Source organism: Sciurus carolinensis, chromosome 9 (assembly GCF_902686445.1).
Source record: "Sciurus carolinensis chromosome 9, mSciCar1.2, whole genome shotgun sequence".
In the NCBI taxonomy this organism is placed as follows: domain Eukaryota; kingdom Metazoa; phylum Chordata; class Mammalia; order Rodentia; family Sciuridae; genus Sciurus; species Sciurus carolinensis.
This window is the reverse complement of record NC_062221.1, coordinates 13,539,391-13,555,399: the sequence shown is the minus strand read 5'-3', so window position 1 is coordinate 13,555,399 and position 16,009 is coordinate 13,539,391. Positions and strand designations below refer to the sequence as shown.

Here is a 16,009-nt window from a genome sequence, read left to right as displayed (position 1 = left end):
CTTCTGTGGTATTCAGACTTCAAATTTCCCATTTATTACTGAAACAAGGATTAAAATTTCTTTCTGGGTCAACTTATTTCTTGCTAATGAGTTACACAAAATTTTATTTTAATTTTGTCTCCTTTCCATTATCTGGTCTTTTATATTTAGCCTTCTCTCTCTTCTTCTCAGTAAAACTCATAAGGAATTTCATCCATCAGCATGGCTTTTCAATGAATTAATTTTGAATCTGTTTATCTTTTTGTTGTCATTTATTTTCTATTTTAATGTTTTTTATGATATTTATCGATTCCTTATTTATGACCATTTTGATTTACTTTATTGTTCTTCCAGTTTATTATGGTAAGTTCTAAATTCCTTCATATTTTGTCTTTCTTCAATAATGAAGATATTTAATGCTACAAATATTCCTCTGATTTTTGGTCTTTTTAAAAATATCTTTGGTAGTGGTCCAATTTTTTTTTTTTTTTTTTTTTTTTTTTACTTTGCATTCTAGATATATTAACTAGGTTTCCTCTTGTATTTCTTCTTAATTTTCAACATTAGGGTATTTTCATTTGCTTTTTATTTATTTATTTTGGGGGACTCTGATGAGAGAAGGTAAAATCTCTCCTTTTTAAAGTCTACTGATATTTCCTTTGTGGTTAAGTATATAATCAAGGGCTGGGGTTGTGACTCAGTGGTAGAGAACTTGCCTAGCATGTGTGAGGCACTGGGTTCGATCCTCAGCACCACATAAAAGTAAACAAATAAAATAAAGGTATCATGTCCATCTACAACTAAAAAATATTTTTTAAAAGTATATAATCAAGTTTTGAACTTGATATTTATTTGAATACATAAAAAGCAGTTTTTCATTGACTAAAGGAGGTGAGGACCTCTAACTCTCTACCACTGAGCTATAGTCCCAGCCCTACTTTTGATTTTTCTGTTTTGTCTGACTAATTCTAAAAGAGTTTTATTGAAGGTACTCAGTACAATTGCATTTTAATCAATCCTCGCATTTTGTTATGATTTGAATATGAGCTGTCCCTCCAAACCTCTGTGTTAATGCAAGAATATTCAGAGATGAAACAATTAGATTATGAGAGCTGTACTAATCAGTTTATCTTAGTTTGAATAACTGGGTGGTAGCTGTAGGCAGGTGGGGCAAGGCTGGAGGAGGTGAGTCACTGGGGACATGCTCTGGAAGGGTTCATCTTCCCTGCAGTCTCTCTCCACTCTGCTTCCTGATTGACATGCATAGAGTAGTGCTCCTCCACTATGTCCTTCCGAGATGATGTTCTGCCTCACATGGGCCCAGAACAATGCAGTTGGCCCACAATGGACTGAACCTCTGAAACCATGAGCTGAAATAAACTTTTCTTCTTCTAAATTATTCTGGTCAAGTATTATGGTCACCGAGATTAAAAACCTAATATACATTTCAAAATATTTTAAACATATTCAGCAATTACATTTTGGTACATGCATATGACTTTATGAACACTGTATTTTATTTACAAATTATGCCATTTATCACACATTATATATCCTTATTTAGTGCTTTTAACCTTAAATTCCCCTCACGTCTTATTACTATTATCATTCAATATTCTTTGTGTTTACATTTTCCTGGTGTCTCTTGGCACATCAGATTTCTTCCAAGCTAATTTAAAAATATCATTTCTTAAATGTGTTTGGTAAACTACATATAAGTAGGTGGTTTGATTTGTAATCAGGCAGAAAGACTTTCTGATGGAAAAAATCCAATCTGTTCATATTTACAACTGGCTTAAATGTTCAGTTAGACTATTTTCTAACTTTTATTCTTCTGTTATGGTATTCTTGTCTATTCCAAATAGCTTTCTTTTACTCAAATGGATGAATGACATCTTGGCTGGGTATCAGAGGCCTGACTTACAATAGATCTTTCTGTAGTCTGAAGATATTACTCTACTTTCTTTCCAAATCAAGAGTGGCAGATGATAAATCCAAAGGCAGTCTGATTGTTTTCTATTTATAGATTGTTTTCTCAGCTTGATTTTCTTGCTTATAATTTAGGAATTTTGTCTAGATATATACTTTATCATTTTCTCCTCAATCCTGTCTGATATGTGGTAGGTTCAGAAAGACAATCTGCAGACTGGAGGCACTTTATTAACCCAGAAAGACATACTTCATTTGTTTATTCTTCACCTATTCTTTTTTCTCATCTTGGAACTAGTATCATTCAAATTTGATGTCTCTTGAACTTATTCATCAAGTTTCTATTCTTAATGATTTACATCTTTTAATCTTTTGTTCTGTTCTTTTCAAATGTTTTTCTATTAAATCTCCTGCTAATTCATGTTTTAACTGCACCATACTCTTCTTTATCGATTCAATTGCTTACTTGGAAAATTGTGGGTTGTATCTGCCCTTGGTCTCCTTAAGATCTCTCTTTTTTTTTCATATTTTTTTTTTCTTAAGATCTCTTATAAGGTGGTTTTCAATCATCTTCTGGTCCCTTTGGGAATTTACTTCCTGGTTATTCCAACTGGTCCTCTCAGGTTTCTGTTTAGTCTTTATATAGTTTTATTTTAGTTTATTGACTTAGGGGCTCAAGATTATTGGACCAGCCTCTATGATAGCAGTTCTGTAAGTGGCTGAGGACAGGCTGGTGGTGTGGAAGTGAGTGGGTTATCCTTCAGGCCCCTGGAGGAGGCCACCTGCTACCCAGGAATCAAGGTCAAGTTCACTAATGTGGGACCATTGTCAACCTACTTCCCACTTTCTACCAACCCTTCTCAGGATTCATGGCTCTCCAGTTGCCATCCAGTGCCTTCTCTGAGACAGGCATCTAGATGGTCATGCTACTCAGTGGAGAGGAAGCTTAGTACCTGCTGCATCTGCAGGAGCCGTTCAAATCTCCAGCTTCACTAGCACTTGGTTGCATTTAGAAGTTTGCAGCTTTTTACCTTAGCTAAATAAGTTTGAGTAACAACACTTAAGGGAGGCAAGTTAAGGTCACTACTTTCCCAGAATCCACTGCTGACCCTTAGGGATTTTTTTGACTGATTGTAATGTTGAGTTTTGAAATGATTGTCCTATAGCCAAGTTACTCACTTCTAAACCTCAGTTTTCTCTTTTAGAAAATAAGAATGTTAGACTAAGTGATCCCTAAGGTCTCTTTTTCACAAAAAATATCTTACGATTTTATTATTTTTGGACCATCTCTAAAACAATCTGCAGACATTGTCTGGATCCTTGATCTAAGGAGGCAGCTATAATTTTTTTTATATGAGAAAATTTGGGAATTTTTAACCTAACTGTATATTCGATAACATTTTAGGGAATGTAGTGGCTTTCTATTGGCTACAGTAGCAAACTATCACAAGCTTATTGCCTTAAAACAGCAAAAATTTGTCATAGTTCTGTGGTTGACTCTAATTTGAATCTCACTGGGATAAAATCAGGGTGTCTGCAGGGATACATTCCTTGCCTGAGGCTTCAGGGGACAGTGTTCTTGCTCTTTCCAGCTTGTAGAAGCCAGCTATATTCTTTGTTTGGCTCAAGTCCCTTCCTTATCTTCAAAGCCAGCACTGTTTTATCTCTCAGTCTCTTCTTCCATAGTCACAGCCGAGAAAGGTCCTGGGTTTAAAGGGACCCACTTGATTAGATTGGACCCATCCCTATAACTCATGCACATTTCAAGGTCTTTAACTTAATCACATCTATGATGTCTCTTTTGTCTTGTGAATTAATGTGTTCATATTCACAAGTTATGGAGACTTGGGCTTTGGAGGGTCATTATTTTACCTACCACAAAAATTACTATTTTAAGTATGATGATAGCATTGTGGTCAAGTCTAAAACCATGTGTTTATAATGGGCATGTTTTTATGGCTGCTCATTTGACCAAGGATACAGAAAACAAGTGTACATTACTTTTTGATGATATAAGGAGTGGTTTAAAGTAAGAACATGAGACATTGTTGCTGCAGGAATAATTCTAACTAATAACTTGGCAGAAATGACAGCATTAGAAAAGAATTACCATTTTGTCAATCCTAATGAAACTATCAGGTTCAGATAATAAGCATCAATAAGAAACCATGACATGAAAGTTGAATGGGGAAACTAACTTTCACTTAGAGAAATACGAGGATACAGGGACCATGAAATGACACCACAGGAAGCACACAGATCGGTTTAGAATGTGGACTTCCTATAGAACTGACCCAGTTTCCTCAATCAGCACAAAGAAAAGGAGGGAGGGAGCCTGACGCTGGACTAAAAGAGAAGGCAGAGAGGTGACAATCTCTCATGGGACTCTTGTCTGGGTTCTGACTGAAGAACAAAGAGCAAAGATCAGGGAGATCTGAATGTGGACGGGGTACCAAGGGTAGCCGTGAATGATAGAAAACCTGCAGGCTGGATCAGAGCTTCGTGGTGACATTAGAAAAGTGCCCATCATTTTAGAGACTCCTTCCCACATACATGGGGATAAGATGACGATGTTCAAATTTACCTTCAGCTTATGAAAAGAAATATGGAAGTATGTTGCATTTTTTCCAAAGTAAAATTGCCACATCACACGTATTACACTCCCGGTGTTAATAAGCAGCTCACAGAAGAGTGTAGCTGCTGAGGGGGAGCATCCACCAACCAAGGACGGAATTCCTGCAACCTATGACTATTAACAGGGAAACCAGCAAAACGGGTGTATCTCATTCTAGTGTGCTGATGGTAAAAAATAAATAAAAAAATAAAAACTCCTCCTCTTAATGTTTCATAAAAATAATAACAATAAAAATAGCACATGTTATCTCATTTAACCTTTATGACAAATTTGTAAAATAAATCTTATTATAGATGGAGAAGCTGAAGCTCAGGTTGATCAGATAGAATGGAGATTTCAACACAGGCCTGTCCCACATCTGGACAGTGTTCTTAACCAACATTCAATGTCTGTTCAATTTATTCAATAAATACTGACTGTATGCCATGCAAAACTCAAGGAGTCCTTTGTGGTTTGAGGCATCTGCACGTGCTTTCTTCAATCTCATTATCAAATATTATTTAGGGAGGAAGATGATAAAGAAATGGATTCTATTAAACACCATGTATATTTTATTTTCTTTAATTGGAAAACTCTACTAATAATTTATATCAGCTGAATTTTTAAACTTTATACTTGATGAAGAGTTATGGACTCCATTTTCTCAGTTGGCTTCACAGGTAATCTCCATTTACTCTGTTCAGATAAATGTTTATTTCTGATACTGAGTTTACCCAATTTAGGAACATTAAGTGTGTCAACAAACCCTGAAACAGGGCTAACATAACGTAAATGTCAAGTTTCTTGGATTTGTGGCAAGCTGTATAAAACAAAACAGTAATGGGCATTAAGAAAAACAGCTCTGAGATTGTCAGACCTTCATAACATGTTATTAATGTTCTACTAAGGAAAAGAACACAATCGAGACATTTGGGCCAGAGCTTACTGAATCTGCTTTTCCCAAGTCAGAGGCTGCAGTATTTATGGTTTCAATGACACATCTATTGTATTTAAATCATACAGATATTTACTCCCATTTCTCTTTGCTTTGCTTCTAACGCATGGGCGTAAACTAGTTTATGGATTATTATGCATTGGAGCAGAAAAATGAGACAGAGAAAAGAGACTTTACAAAAAAAATTTCAGTCATATTAGTTCAATCTCCTAAAAATAAATTGCCTGTATTTCACCAAATGCCATAATCTATGCTGTGCACTGTATTTGTGCTTAATTCTTCTATTCGATTTTAAATTATTGTGGTAGTTTTATTAAGGATTGTGTATTTGGCTCCATAGCAGCTCTGTCCAATAAAAACATAATGCAAGCCATGTACATAGTTTAAGATTTTCCAATAGTCGTATTAAAAAAATAAAAAGAAACAGGTGAAATTAATTTTAATAGTATATTTTATTTAACTCAATACCAAATGAGTAATATTTCAACATGTAATTAATATAAAAATCTATGGGCCAGGGATGTAACACCTGCCTAGTAAGCACAAAGCCCTGGGTTTTGATCCTTGGTGCTGAAAAAAAAAAGGCTAAAAAGCCCTTATTGATTATATATCTTACTCTTTGCATATAAAGTCTTTGAAATCTAGGGCATATTTATACTTGAGTCACAGAGCATCTCCACAATGTGCCCTATCCAACATTACCCAAATGCAGGACACCCTGAATTCATTCTTCCTTGACTCTCAAGTAAGGATTATTCTCTAGCTTTTACTGCTAGACTAATATTTCTGGAGTTCAAAACAGTGCAGCTGTATTTGAGTCTCGATGCAGCTGCATCATATAAAATGAAGGCATTTTAATTCAAATAGGAAAGAGGGAAATTGATGAAGTGAGGAAATGCGCAGATCACGTGTGCTGAATGAGTGGCTTCCTGGAGACCTTGAGGGAAGAGTTGTCCTGCAAAGCACCAGAACAAGTTTCTGGCATTTTCTGGGTGATTATTCCATACTTTGCTGTGATGCACCGAGTTTATTTCTTCCCCTAAAAGAAGCTACTATTTTGAATAATTTCCAGCCTATAGAAGCCCACGCTATTCTAAGAGTGTCTAGAAATCTACAGGCCATGGCTTGCTCTCCCTGGAAAGTGTTCAGCTATAACCACGCAGGTCAACAGGGAGAAAGAAGGGCCAGCTTCATTGGGCAAGGAGAAAGGCACTTATTTTTGTTTAGTTGAACACGTCTTTTTCAGAGGACAGAAAGCACTAGTGCGGTCAGCTATCTGCTGGGAGTTCAACCTTCACCCTGTGTCCCTCTCCCTCCTGGGGCCACGGGGTCCCTCATGGGTGAAAGTGAACTGTGATGTCCAACTGCTTCACCTCTGTTTGAGAAGAGATCCCTTTCCGCTCTGCTTTCAAAGATTCTCCCACAAAGACACTCATTCATCAGTTTCCCGAGTATTTGTTGAACAGATACTGTTCTACATACGGGAGATATTGAACTGAAAAGGGGGGGGGGAATCCAGAAAAATAGGGACAAACCTTCCCATTGAGGGGACAAACAAATAAGTAAATAAATACGATTTGTGCTGTTGAGGCAAATGAGACAGGGGAGGGTCTGGGAGGAGCTGGGATCTGGAGGCAACTGTCTGGGGAAAAGAAGATGCGATCTTTCAGGGGACAGGCAGGAAGGGGTCTCACTGGCAAAGGTGACATCACTTTAAAGTCCACATCTGAGCAGAGGTCTAACTGAAACAAAGAGGGAGCAATAGCCAGAAGATAAGGCCAAGAAGAGGCAGGAACCAGACGGGTCTGCTCAAGGACCAGGGCTGTGCTGGGATCCCCACGTGTTTGCGCATATCTCTAAGACTTGGCTCTCCTTCTCACCTATGCCATCGGAAGGGACATGTTAGATTTATTAATCAGTATCTTGGACAGTCTAGATTCACCAAACTGGGCCCCGAGTCAGTCATGAAGGAGACAGGAGGACTGCATGAGGTAGAGGGCCCTTCCCAGGTTTTCGGCCTCTGCAACTGTTCTGGAAAGCAGCCATTTCTGGTGATTGAGCTTTTTACTGTCTTGCATTTTGAGGATCTATTCTCTCCTCTTCCCCATCTTCCTGCTCTTCCTTTTCTGAACATTCCTAAAGAAGAGCCAGCCTGCTAGCTGAGGGCCTCACTTTCCCCACCCTGCATTTCACAAGCCCTCTCTCCAGGGGTTCTGCCCTTAGCTACCCACTCACCGTTAGTGCTGCTGATGACCTTTCTATCAGCAGCGAGAGCTCGCCAGTGAGGAAAGAGGACATAAAATTAATCAAATTATAGTCAAATCACGCTAAGTGGAGCTCAACTAAAAATTGACTGATGGGAGTCTGAGACATGCAGGAAGAACTGGATGTAAGCCTACATGTGTATCTAGAAAAGACAAATACGAACAGATAATAACACCTAGCTAAGATTTAGCTAAATGGAAAAGAATTAATTTAAAGAAGGCCAAGAAAAATCAGCCCTGGAGAGCATAGGTTCTCCTCGGTAAATTAGTGAGTCACAAGAATTTAGCAATAAGTGAATAATTGTGGGGTAAGATTAACTAGGTGTTCTAAGGTTGCTGAAAATCTTAAATTACACCAATTTAGCAGAGAGTGGGTTCAGCGTGTTTTAAGATAACAATTAGCACCAGTAAAAGAAGGGAACTTAAGTGTTCCTGCTCATACCCGGGTTTCTGCTTTATGAAATCATCTCTAGCATTTGCTGAGTTGGGGTTAGAACCCCAGAATACCCAGGTGACAGGCTTCAGGTTGACTTACTTTCTTTAAAACAAAAGCTTATTTTAAAAAAAGTCAAACTCAGTCTCATAGAAATTAGAATCATGGAACGTTAGAGCCAGAAGGATATTAGCGCTCTGGGTGAAACTTTGATTTTACAGATGAAGAGTCAGTTTCTTCATCTGTAAAATAGAGGGCTAGAAGATGAGATTGCATATCTTCCACCTCCAAGAACCCACAAAATCTAGAGAAGCTAAGTGGTTGCTCAAAGTTGTACAGCTGATCCACACCAGACTTGAACAGGGGCCTTGGTTGGTTCCCAAGCTTCTCTTTATGGTTGCGAGGCAATTTTGTATTCTAAAAACTCCAATCAGATCAGTTGTTTGACATAATGCAGATAAATCATCCTCTCACCAGGTTGGATATTTTCCTTTATTTCAATCAGTTTTTCTGTGTCCTGTAAACATAACCTTGGAGACGTCTCCAGCCACAAGAGGGAAGCTTGAACAACTCAATTGTACTTGTGGTTGGCTGGGTCACTCCAGAGAGCACAACAAACTCAGCCTACAGCGTGGGGACCAGGAAACAGTGGTGGCGATGCTTTTCAATGGGCGGTTTTATGCACAGGGGACCTGAGATAGGACCTGACTCTGCAAGACTGACAGCCCATATGTGCCGGAAGAGAAGGACCCTAACTAGCAAGAAATCACATGGACTGAAATACTTTGTCTTGAGTCCAAGCTTTTGGTGGCTGCCAAGCGATGTCTGCATTTCCCCAGGGCTGTGCAAGGATGGTGTGAAATCTTTCAGCAAGTGTAACATGAAATCCTCCAGCAGCAATGGAGTGGCCAGGTCATCCCGAAGCCCAGGGCTGCAGCAGGGTATCTCTGGGGTCCTCTCCAGCTCCATGCTCCATGGTCCCACCCCTCAGACCCACTTTCACTGCATCCTCTTCCAGGAAGCAGGTCAACATCACATTAAAACCCCCCACATCCACCTCAGAAGCAAAACAAAATATGACAAACTGGGATAGCATTTTAACTTACAATACAGTAAAAGGGCTAATATATCAAGGGCTAATAAAACTTACCAACTCTACTGGAAAAGGCATCTTAGAAATGGTCTTCAAAAAAATTCTTAGAAACTCTGAATATATAAATAAGTGTTCAATCTTACCCATAGAGAGAAGAGCTAAGTCAAAGCCCAGGGACATAGAGATCTTCATCTAATATATGGGTAAAAATCCAAACTTTTGGTAGACTACTGCATTTGCAAGACTGTGAAAAAGTGGAACTGTCACGTATGGTTGGTATGAATGCCAAGTGGTATACGCTTTATGGAGAGAAATCTGGGATTGAGGAAAATTACCAATACATTTACCTTTTAATCTGTTTTTAGAAATTTATCTCAAAGAAATGCTGGCAACTATGAAAAGCTATTCATTTCAAGGTTATTAATTGCACTGTCATTTATAATTGCAAAAGACAATACAGAACTCCAGTGTCCATTGATGAAGGACCGGTTAAACCAACTATGGTATACTCTGTAGCTACAAAAAAGGATGAGAAAGGTCTTACAGATTACCATGTAGTAATCTCCAAAATACTGTTAGTTAAACAAAAGTAAGGTGGGCAACCATGTGTAAAGTAGCATGTACTAGTACATTTATGTTTGTGTCTTTGCTTAAGTGATCAGAAAATTGGGATAGATGGAACATGGAGAGTTGGTAGATTTATTTTATGCTGTGGCTTTCGTTTTAGAATCCTATAGATATTAAATCTAATTTTAAAACAAGCAGAATTAAACAGATGATCATTATTGTGCATTGACTTGTGGCTGGACCACATGGAGAAATAATTTTAAGTGATTTTTAAAACAGAGTAATTTTCAACTGTACATCCCTAGGGGGATATATTTAAAGGTTAAAAATAACCACAATGAAATCCAAAGCAGTTTTCAGAGATTGTATTTTTAGTAATAGTATATGTATTATAATTTTGATAGCATATATTTTAAGCGAGTAAGAAATTATATTAATGTAGTAGGATGAAGAAAAGTAGGCAGAATAAAATGCAAATGTAAATTAAAATTCAAGGAATTAAAATAAAATTTCCATATTCCTAAATTTGAACTGAACAGACTAATATGAATTTGTGATATAATTACTCCTTAACCAAAAAGGTCTAATCCATGACCAACTCGGAGCAATGAAAACTCTTACTGCCCAGATTGTGGTCTCTAAACAGACTCCTTTTTTGAAAGAACCAAGTCCTGTTGGAGGAATGGCTGGTTGTGAGTCAAGGCACAGAAAACAAAGTAAGGTTAGAATATCTAGTCCCTCTTAAATGCACGATGCTTATCAAAGACCACTGGGGGCATGGCAAAAGGTTATTAGAGAAATTTGAAGAGGTTTCTGCTTATCCCAGATGGAACATTTTGATCATTAAGAACAATGACAATAGTCGACTGAAACACATCAACTATGTTAAAATCCATGCATTCCATATATCTCAGATAGAGCATTAATTTCCAGGATAAAGAACTAAAAAAAACTTAATATCAAAAAGTAATAATAAGAATAACCCAATCAATAAATGGACAAAGACTTTGAACAGACATTTTACAGAAGAAATACAATCAATCAACAAATACATGGAAAACTGTTCAACATCTCTAGCAATTAGAGAAATGCAAATCAAAACTACACTGAGATTCCATCTCACTCTCAAGAATATAAGCAACAATATATGTTGGTGAGAATGTGGGGAGAAAGGTACTCTCATACACTGCTGGTGGGAATGCAAATTGGTGCAACCACTCTGGAAAGTAGTATAGAGATTCCTCAGAAAACTTGGAATGGAACCATCATTTGACCCAATTATCCACTCCTCAGTTTTTACCCAAAGGACTTAAAATGGGCAAACTATAGTGACACAGCCACATCAATGTTTATAGCAGCTCAATAGCTAAACTATGGAACCAACCTAGGTGCCCTTCATCAGATGAATGGGTAAAGAAACTGTGGCATATACACACAATGGAATATTATTCAGCCTTAAAGAGGAATGAAATTATGGCATTTGCTGGTAAATAAATGGAGCTGGAGAATATTATGCTAAGTGAAATAAGTCAATCCCAAAGAAACAAAGGTAGGATGTTCTCTCTGATATGCGGATATGAATTCACAATAAGGGGGGAGCTAGGGAAGAATAGAGGTACTTTGGATTAGACAGAGGGGAGTAAAGGGAGGGGAGGGGGTGTGGGGGGTAAGAAATATAGTATAATTAATAGGACATTATTACCCTATGTACATATATGATTACAGGAGAGGTGTAACTCTACATCATGTACAACCAGAAGAATGAGAAGTTGTACTCCAACCATGTGTGATGTCTCCAAATGCATTCTACTGTCATGCATAACTAATTAGAATAAATAAAAAAGAGAATAAATAAAAAAGAAAATAAATCCATTTGTTCATAAAGATGTTTTAAAGAACCCATCTCACTGGTAAACATATAGAGGATGCAAAAGAAATAGCATTCTATTATGAAAATTAGTAAATGTAGGGAAAAAAATCAATTTGTCCTGCTTCGTTGTTTTTTATTTTTATTTTTTGTTTTTTGTTTATACTATACCATGGAGTACTCGAATAGTTGAACTAGAAAACGACTTCTTTAACAAAAGTACCTGCTAATAAATGCAAAACATAGGATAGAATTTGCATACCACTAGTTTGGGATCCCTAATAAGTACTGGATTAAACAGCAACCCTCAGTAAGTACCAACCCCGTTAGGCAGAACAGGGGACTCTAAAAGGAGGAACTTCTCGAAACTTAATGTGCATGTGAATTACTTGGGAAAACTATTAAATTCCGATTTACTAGGTCTGGCATTGAGCCTGAGAGTCTGCATTTATAACAAGTCACCAACAGTCCTGTAGAGGATCATTCCAAGAAAAAGAAAACCAGCCCTGGACATTAGTGATCAGGCCGTGTACATTCAGCTGGGTCGTGTGTTCCTATTGGTCACAGATGATTTCACGGAACAACATCAGACGAGGTCATTCTGTGACCATGATGGAACAAAACAAAACAAGTCTACTCCGTAACATGTCTACACACAAATGCAGAACTTCGTCCAAACCACAGAACTGACCAAACATCCCCCTCTCAGAAGGGATGGGGACTCCTTTACCAACTGCAGATGGAGGCTTGTCTACTCTTCCCTCCTTCTAGATGGAATTCATGCCATTGTGGAACAGCTTCCACTTCCTGACATCACCTAAACCTGATTCCTTAAACTTTCTCTAAAACCACAAATGCAAAGCCAGGTCTGCTCCTTAGCCCTAAGTCCCCCTTGGGACATCCCTTGATCACACAGAGTAAGTGCCACGTTCATGGCAGCATGCACTGTGTGTGTTCCCTGCAAGTGTGCTTGGTGGCCTTAGCTGGAGCAGCAATCCAACAGTGTGACTATCAGGCTGCGGCCTCCCGAGGTGACGCAATAGAAGGCTCACAGCATCACCGTTAAGGTAAACTTGACAAACAACAGAGCTGGACCTGCATCTGACTAAGCTTGGCTCTGAACCTCCGTTTACAAGAAATCCGAGGCATCCAGGAACATCCGAAGGAGCTATTCCAGTTCAACAACAAGGTAAATTACTTTTTAAAAACCTAATACATGACACAGAAAATGAAGAGTAACTTAAAGATCCAAAGGAATTCAACAGTCAGAGCAGTCAGTTGTAGGGTGTGATCTTTGTTTGGACCCTGATTGGTACAAACTGCTACACAAACTGTTAACGATAATAAGACAATTGGGGATATCCAAACAACAAATAGATCTCCGATATTAGCCAATCATGAATGTGAATGTTTTTAGGTTTTATAATGGCAGTATCCATTGTTTCAAAATATTTACACATTGGATATGATGTCTAGGATCAGTCATATTTGATAACTGGAAAGGGTATATCATTTTACCATGCTCCCTACTTATGATATGCCTGAAAAGTTCCACAGTAAACAATTTATAAAAGGTATTCTAACCATTTAAGAGATTATTTTTTGAAAGAAATGTCAAGAAAAATTAAGGACTTTAGCTCAAAATGGCTGAAAGTTCTATAGAAATAAATTATAATGTCCTTAAAAACTCTCCCACAACTCAAATTATTTTCTGACCAATTTCTTGAGAGCTAGCTGAATATTCACCAATTTCTTTCTTTTTCATTTTTTAAAAAAAAATCACTAACAGATATGTCAACTGCAAGTGATGAGAAATAAGGAATTATTATTAGGAAGACTCAGTTGATGGTCTTTGGAGAAGCATTCAATTTAAACTTTTGCCTCTTAAAAAGAAGGAAATGTACTATTTGAGCAATTACCTGGATCTGTAGCAGACATCATTGAACCAAAAAATAAACAGTCGGTGAAATGAAAGTCTCCATTTTTCAACTGGCCGGCATATACCATAGCCTTGACAAAACCATACACAATCAACCTGTAAAAGAGAAAAATAAGATCTTTAAATGTCAAGCGGAGTCCTGTGTAAACTTCTGTTATCATCACGAGCCTCCCTCCTGGTGGGGCTCCTAACAGGCATCCTGCGCAAATCACCCCATCCTGCCAGTTCATGGACACTGGCTCTCAGATCTCCAATCTCCAACCTGTGAAAGTCACTCTGAACCAAATACCACCATTCATTCACCCAGCAAAAGGTAACAGGGCATTTTATGGTTTATTTCAACGAAAACAAGATAAATCTCGAGGATTTAAAAAATAATCTGTCAGATGTGGCACCACAAATCATGCCCGTAAATACAGTGGCTGTGTCGACATCTGTAAATGGATTGCTTTTCAGTTTTCCTTGCTTTGTCTGCTGGGGGTGTGGGCAAAGGGTTCGAATTTCACATCTGTCACCACCAGGAGAAGGGTATTGGCCACTCACTGGCAGGGCCCGGTCATCCAGCCACTTTACAACAGACTAGTCTCCATCTGCTGGTGTCCGGGCACTGTCCGCCCACATGGAGAAGCCCGGAGGTGAGAGCATGCGCCACTTCAATAAGCAAGGCAAAGGCTGACATGGTGACCCGTGGGATTTTACCCTAAAAGATGCTCTTTTCTGAAGATTCTAACCTCAGTGTCCCCATGTTATAGGATGCAAATCCTCTGGGGTGTCCTTTGGCACCCTGTAGTCTTTACATTGTATTTAATTGTTCATTTGGTTGGTTGATTTTGCTAAAACCCTAGTAGAGAAAATACAGAGCTCAGTGAACTGAACTGGAGTATAATCTAAGGTCTGCAAGATCTTAGAAACTACAGACCATCAAACCAACACAGGGATGTTGCAAAACATTCACTTAAAGTTAATGTGTTTGAAAATTGTTCTGAGGTTGGAGGCTTTGGCTAAAAAGGTTAAAGATCAGATATGAGAAATTATACTTTCAACAAGAATGCAGATATGTCAAAATTTTAAGAGAAATATATCCCTCTCTTTCAGACACAACTGCATTTAAATACAGGCTCTAGAACACAGGCTACATGATTTTATGCTCTTCCTGAAACTTACTAATCTTAAATATCTTAAGTCATAAGGTAGGGTAACAATCATGTTGCACAGAGCGTTTTAAGAATCAATGAAATAATAAACATGTGGTGTTGAACAACTAGGAAGTTCTCAATAATGTCTTCATGGTTGGTACCAATGATCAAAATAGCACGTAGCATTTATTTACTATTTCTACTTCTTTGTTGTCTTTATTTAATTCACACATTGATCCTCTAAGGTGGGTATTACTATTTTCATTTTACACATCAGAAAAGTGAACACAGTGATTAAGTGACTCATTTAAGTGACACAGTAAACTGTGAACCCCAGATTTGAAGGGAGGTGGGGCGCACAGGCTGGTCAGGTTTTACCTCCACGTGGCCTAGATTCAGCATGATACCTTACGTCACAGAACAGACCTCAATCACTCCGTGAGGTGTTGTTCTGGGGGATCCCCCGGGGCAGGATTGAAGCCTGCCTAGGAATCAGAAATACGACTACCTTTTGAGTGTGCAAGTGAGCCCGTGCGCGGTGGCCGGGAGACGGAGGCCCCACACTGGGGAGCGAGGTGCCTGGCACAGGAGGCTGAATGTCAACCAGGTGGCAGGTGGTAAGCCTCTGTGAGCAAGGTGCCAGTAGGGCCTGCCCCGGGGTGTGGCGAAGAGGCCAGTTCAAAGGGCCTTGTTCTTGGCAGCTCCTCCACACTTGAGCAGGCGGGCCACGTCAGGGGGCCCATCTCCTGACGGGCACAGGCTAGCTCGGTCCAGCTCACACGCTTGTTCAATAGGTGTTTATTGCTGAACCCCTAATAAGCATCGGGTTCTCCGCTCAGTGCTTAAGACCCATGAGTAAAATCACAAAGATGCACAGGAACGTGCAGTTTAGCAGGTTGGAAAGTAAGTGAAAATGGAGAAGTTCAGACTCCCTCTGCTCTCCACGTCACTCCCCGAAATGGAATCTGCCGTCTGGATAACCCTGGGACTTTCCCGACAGCCATGGCCTTGCCATAGAAAGGCTCCTGCTTCACCTCAGCCTCTCCTGGGACTGGCCCGGCTCCCCCAGAATCCTTTCTCGTTTGAACTACATTTCAAATATGGAGCATCAACATACGCTCTGGAATCCATATCAGCTTTATGACCTGTGACTGTATTTCTGGAAATTCTGTATCTATTAGTTAATTTCACAGGTTAAGAATCTGAGGCTCCAGTTCAAATATACTTGTTGCA

At 38.8% G+C, this 16,009-nt stretch overlaps 1 protein-coding gene across 1 annotated transcript in view; it reads right to left on the bottom strand.

Moving 5' to 3' along the window:
• The window catches only part of Slc9a9 (solute carrier family 9 member A9), a 547,508-nt gene that overhangs the window by 390,428 nt on the left and 141,071 nt on the right, over positions 1-16,009 (bottom strand). Inside the window, exon 5 of the mRNA XM_047564064.1 lies at positions 13,621-13,736. Coding sequence (XP_047420020.1) covers positions 13,621-13,736 — 116 coding nt within the window. The remainder of the gene's footprint in view (positions 1-13,620; positions 13,737-16,009) is intronic.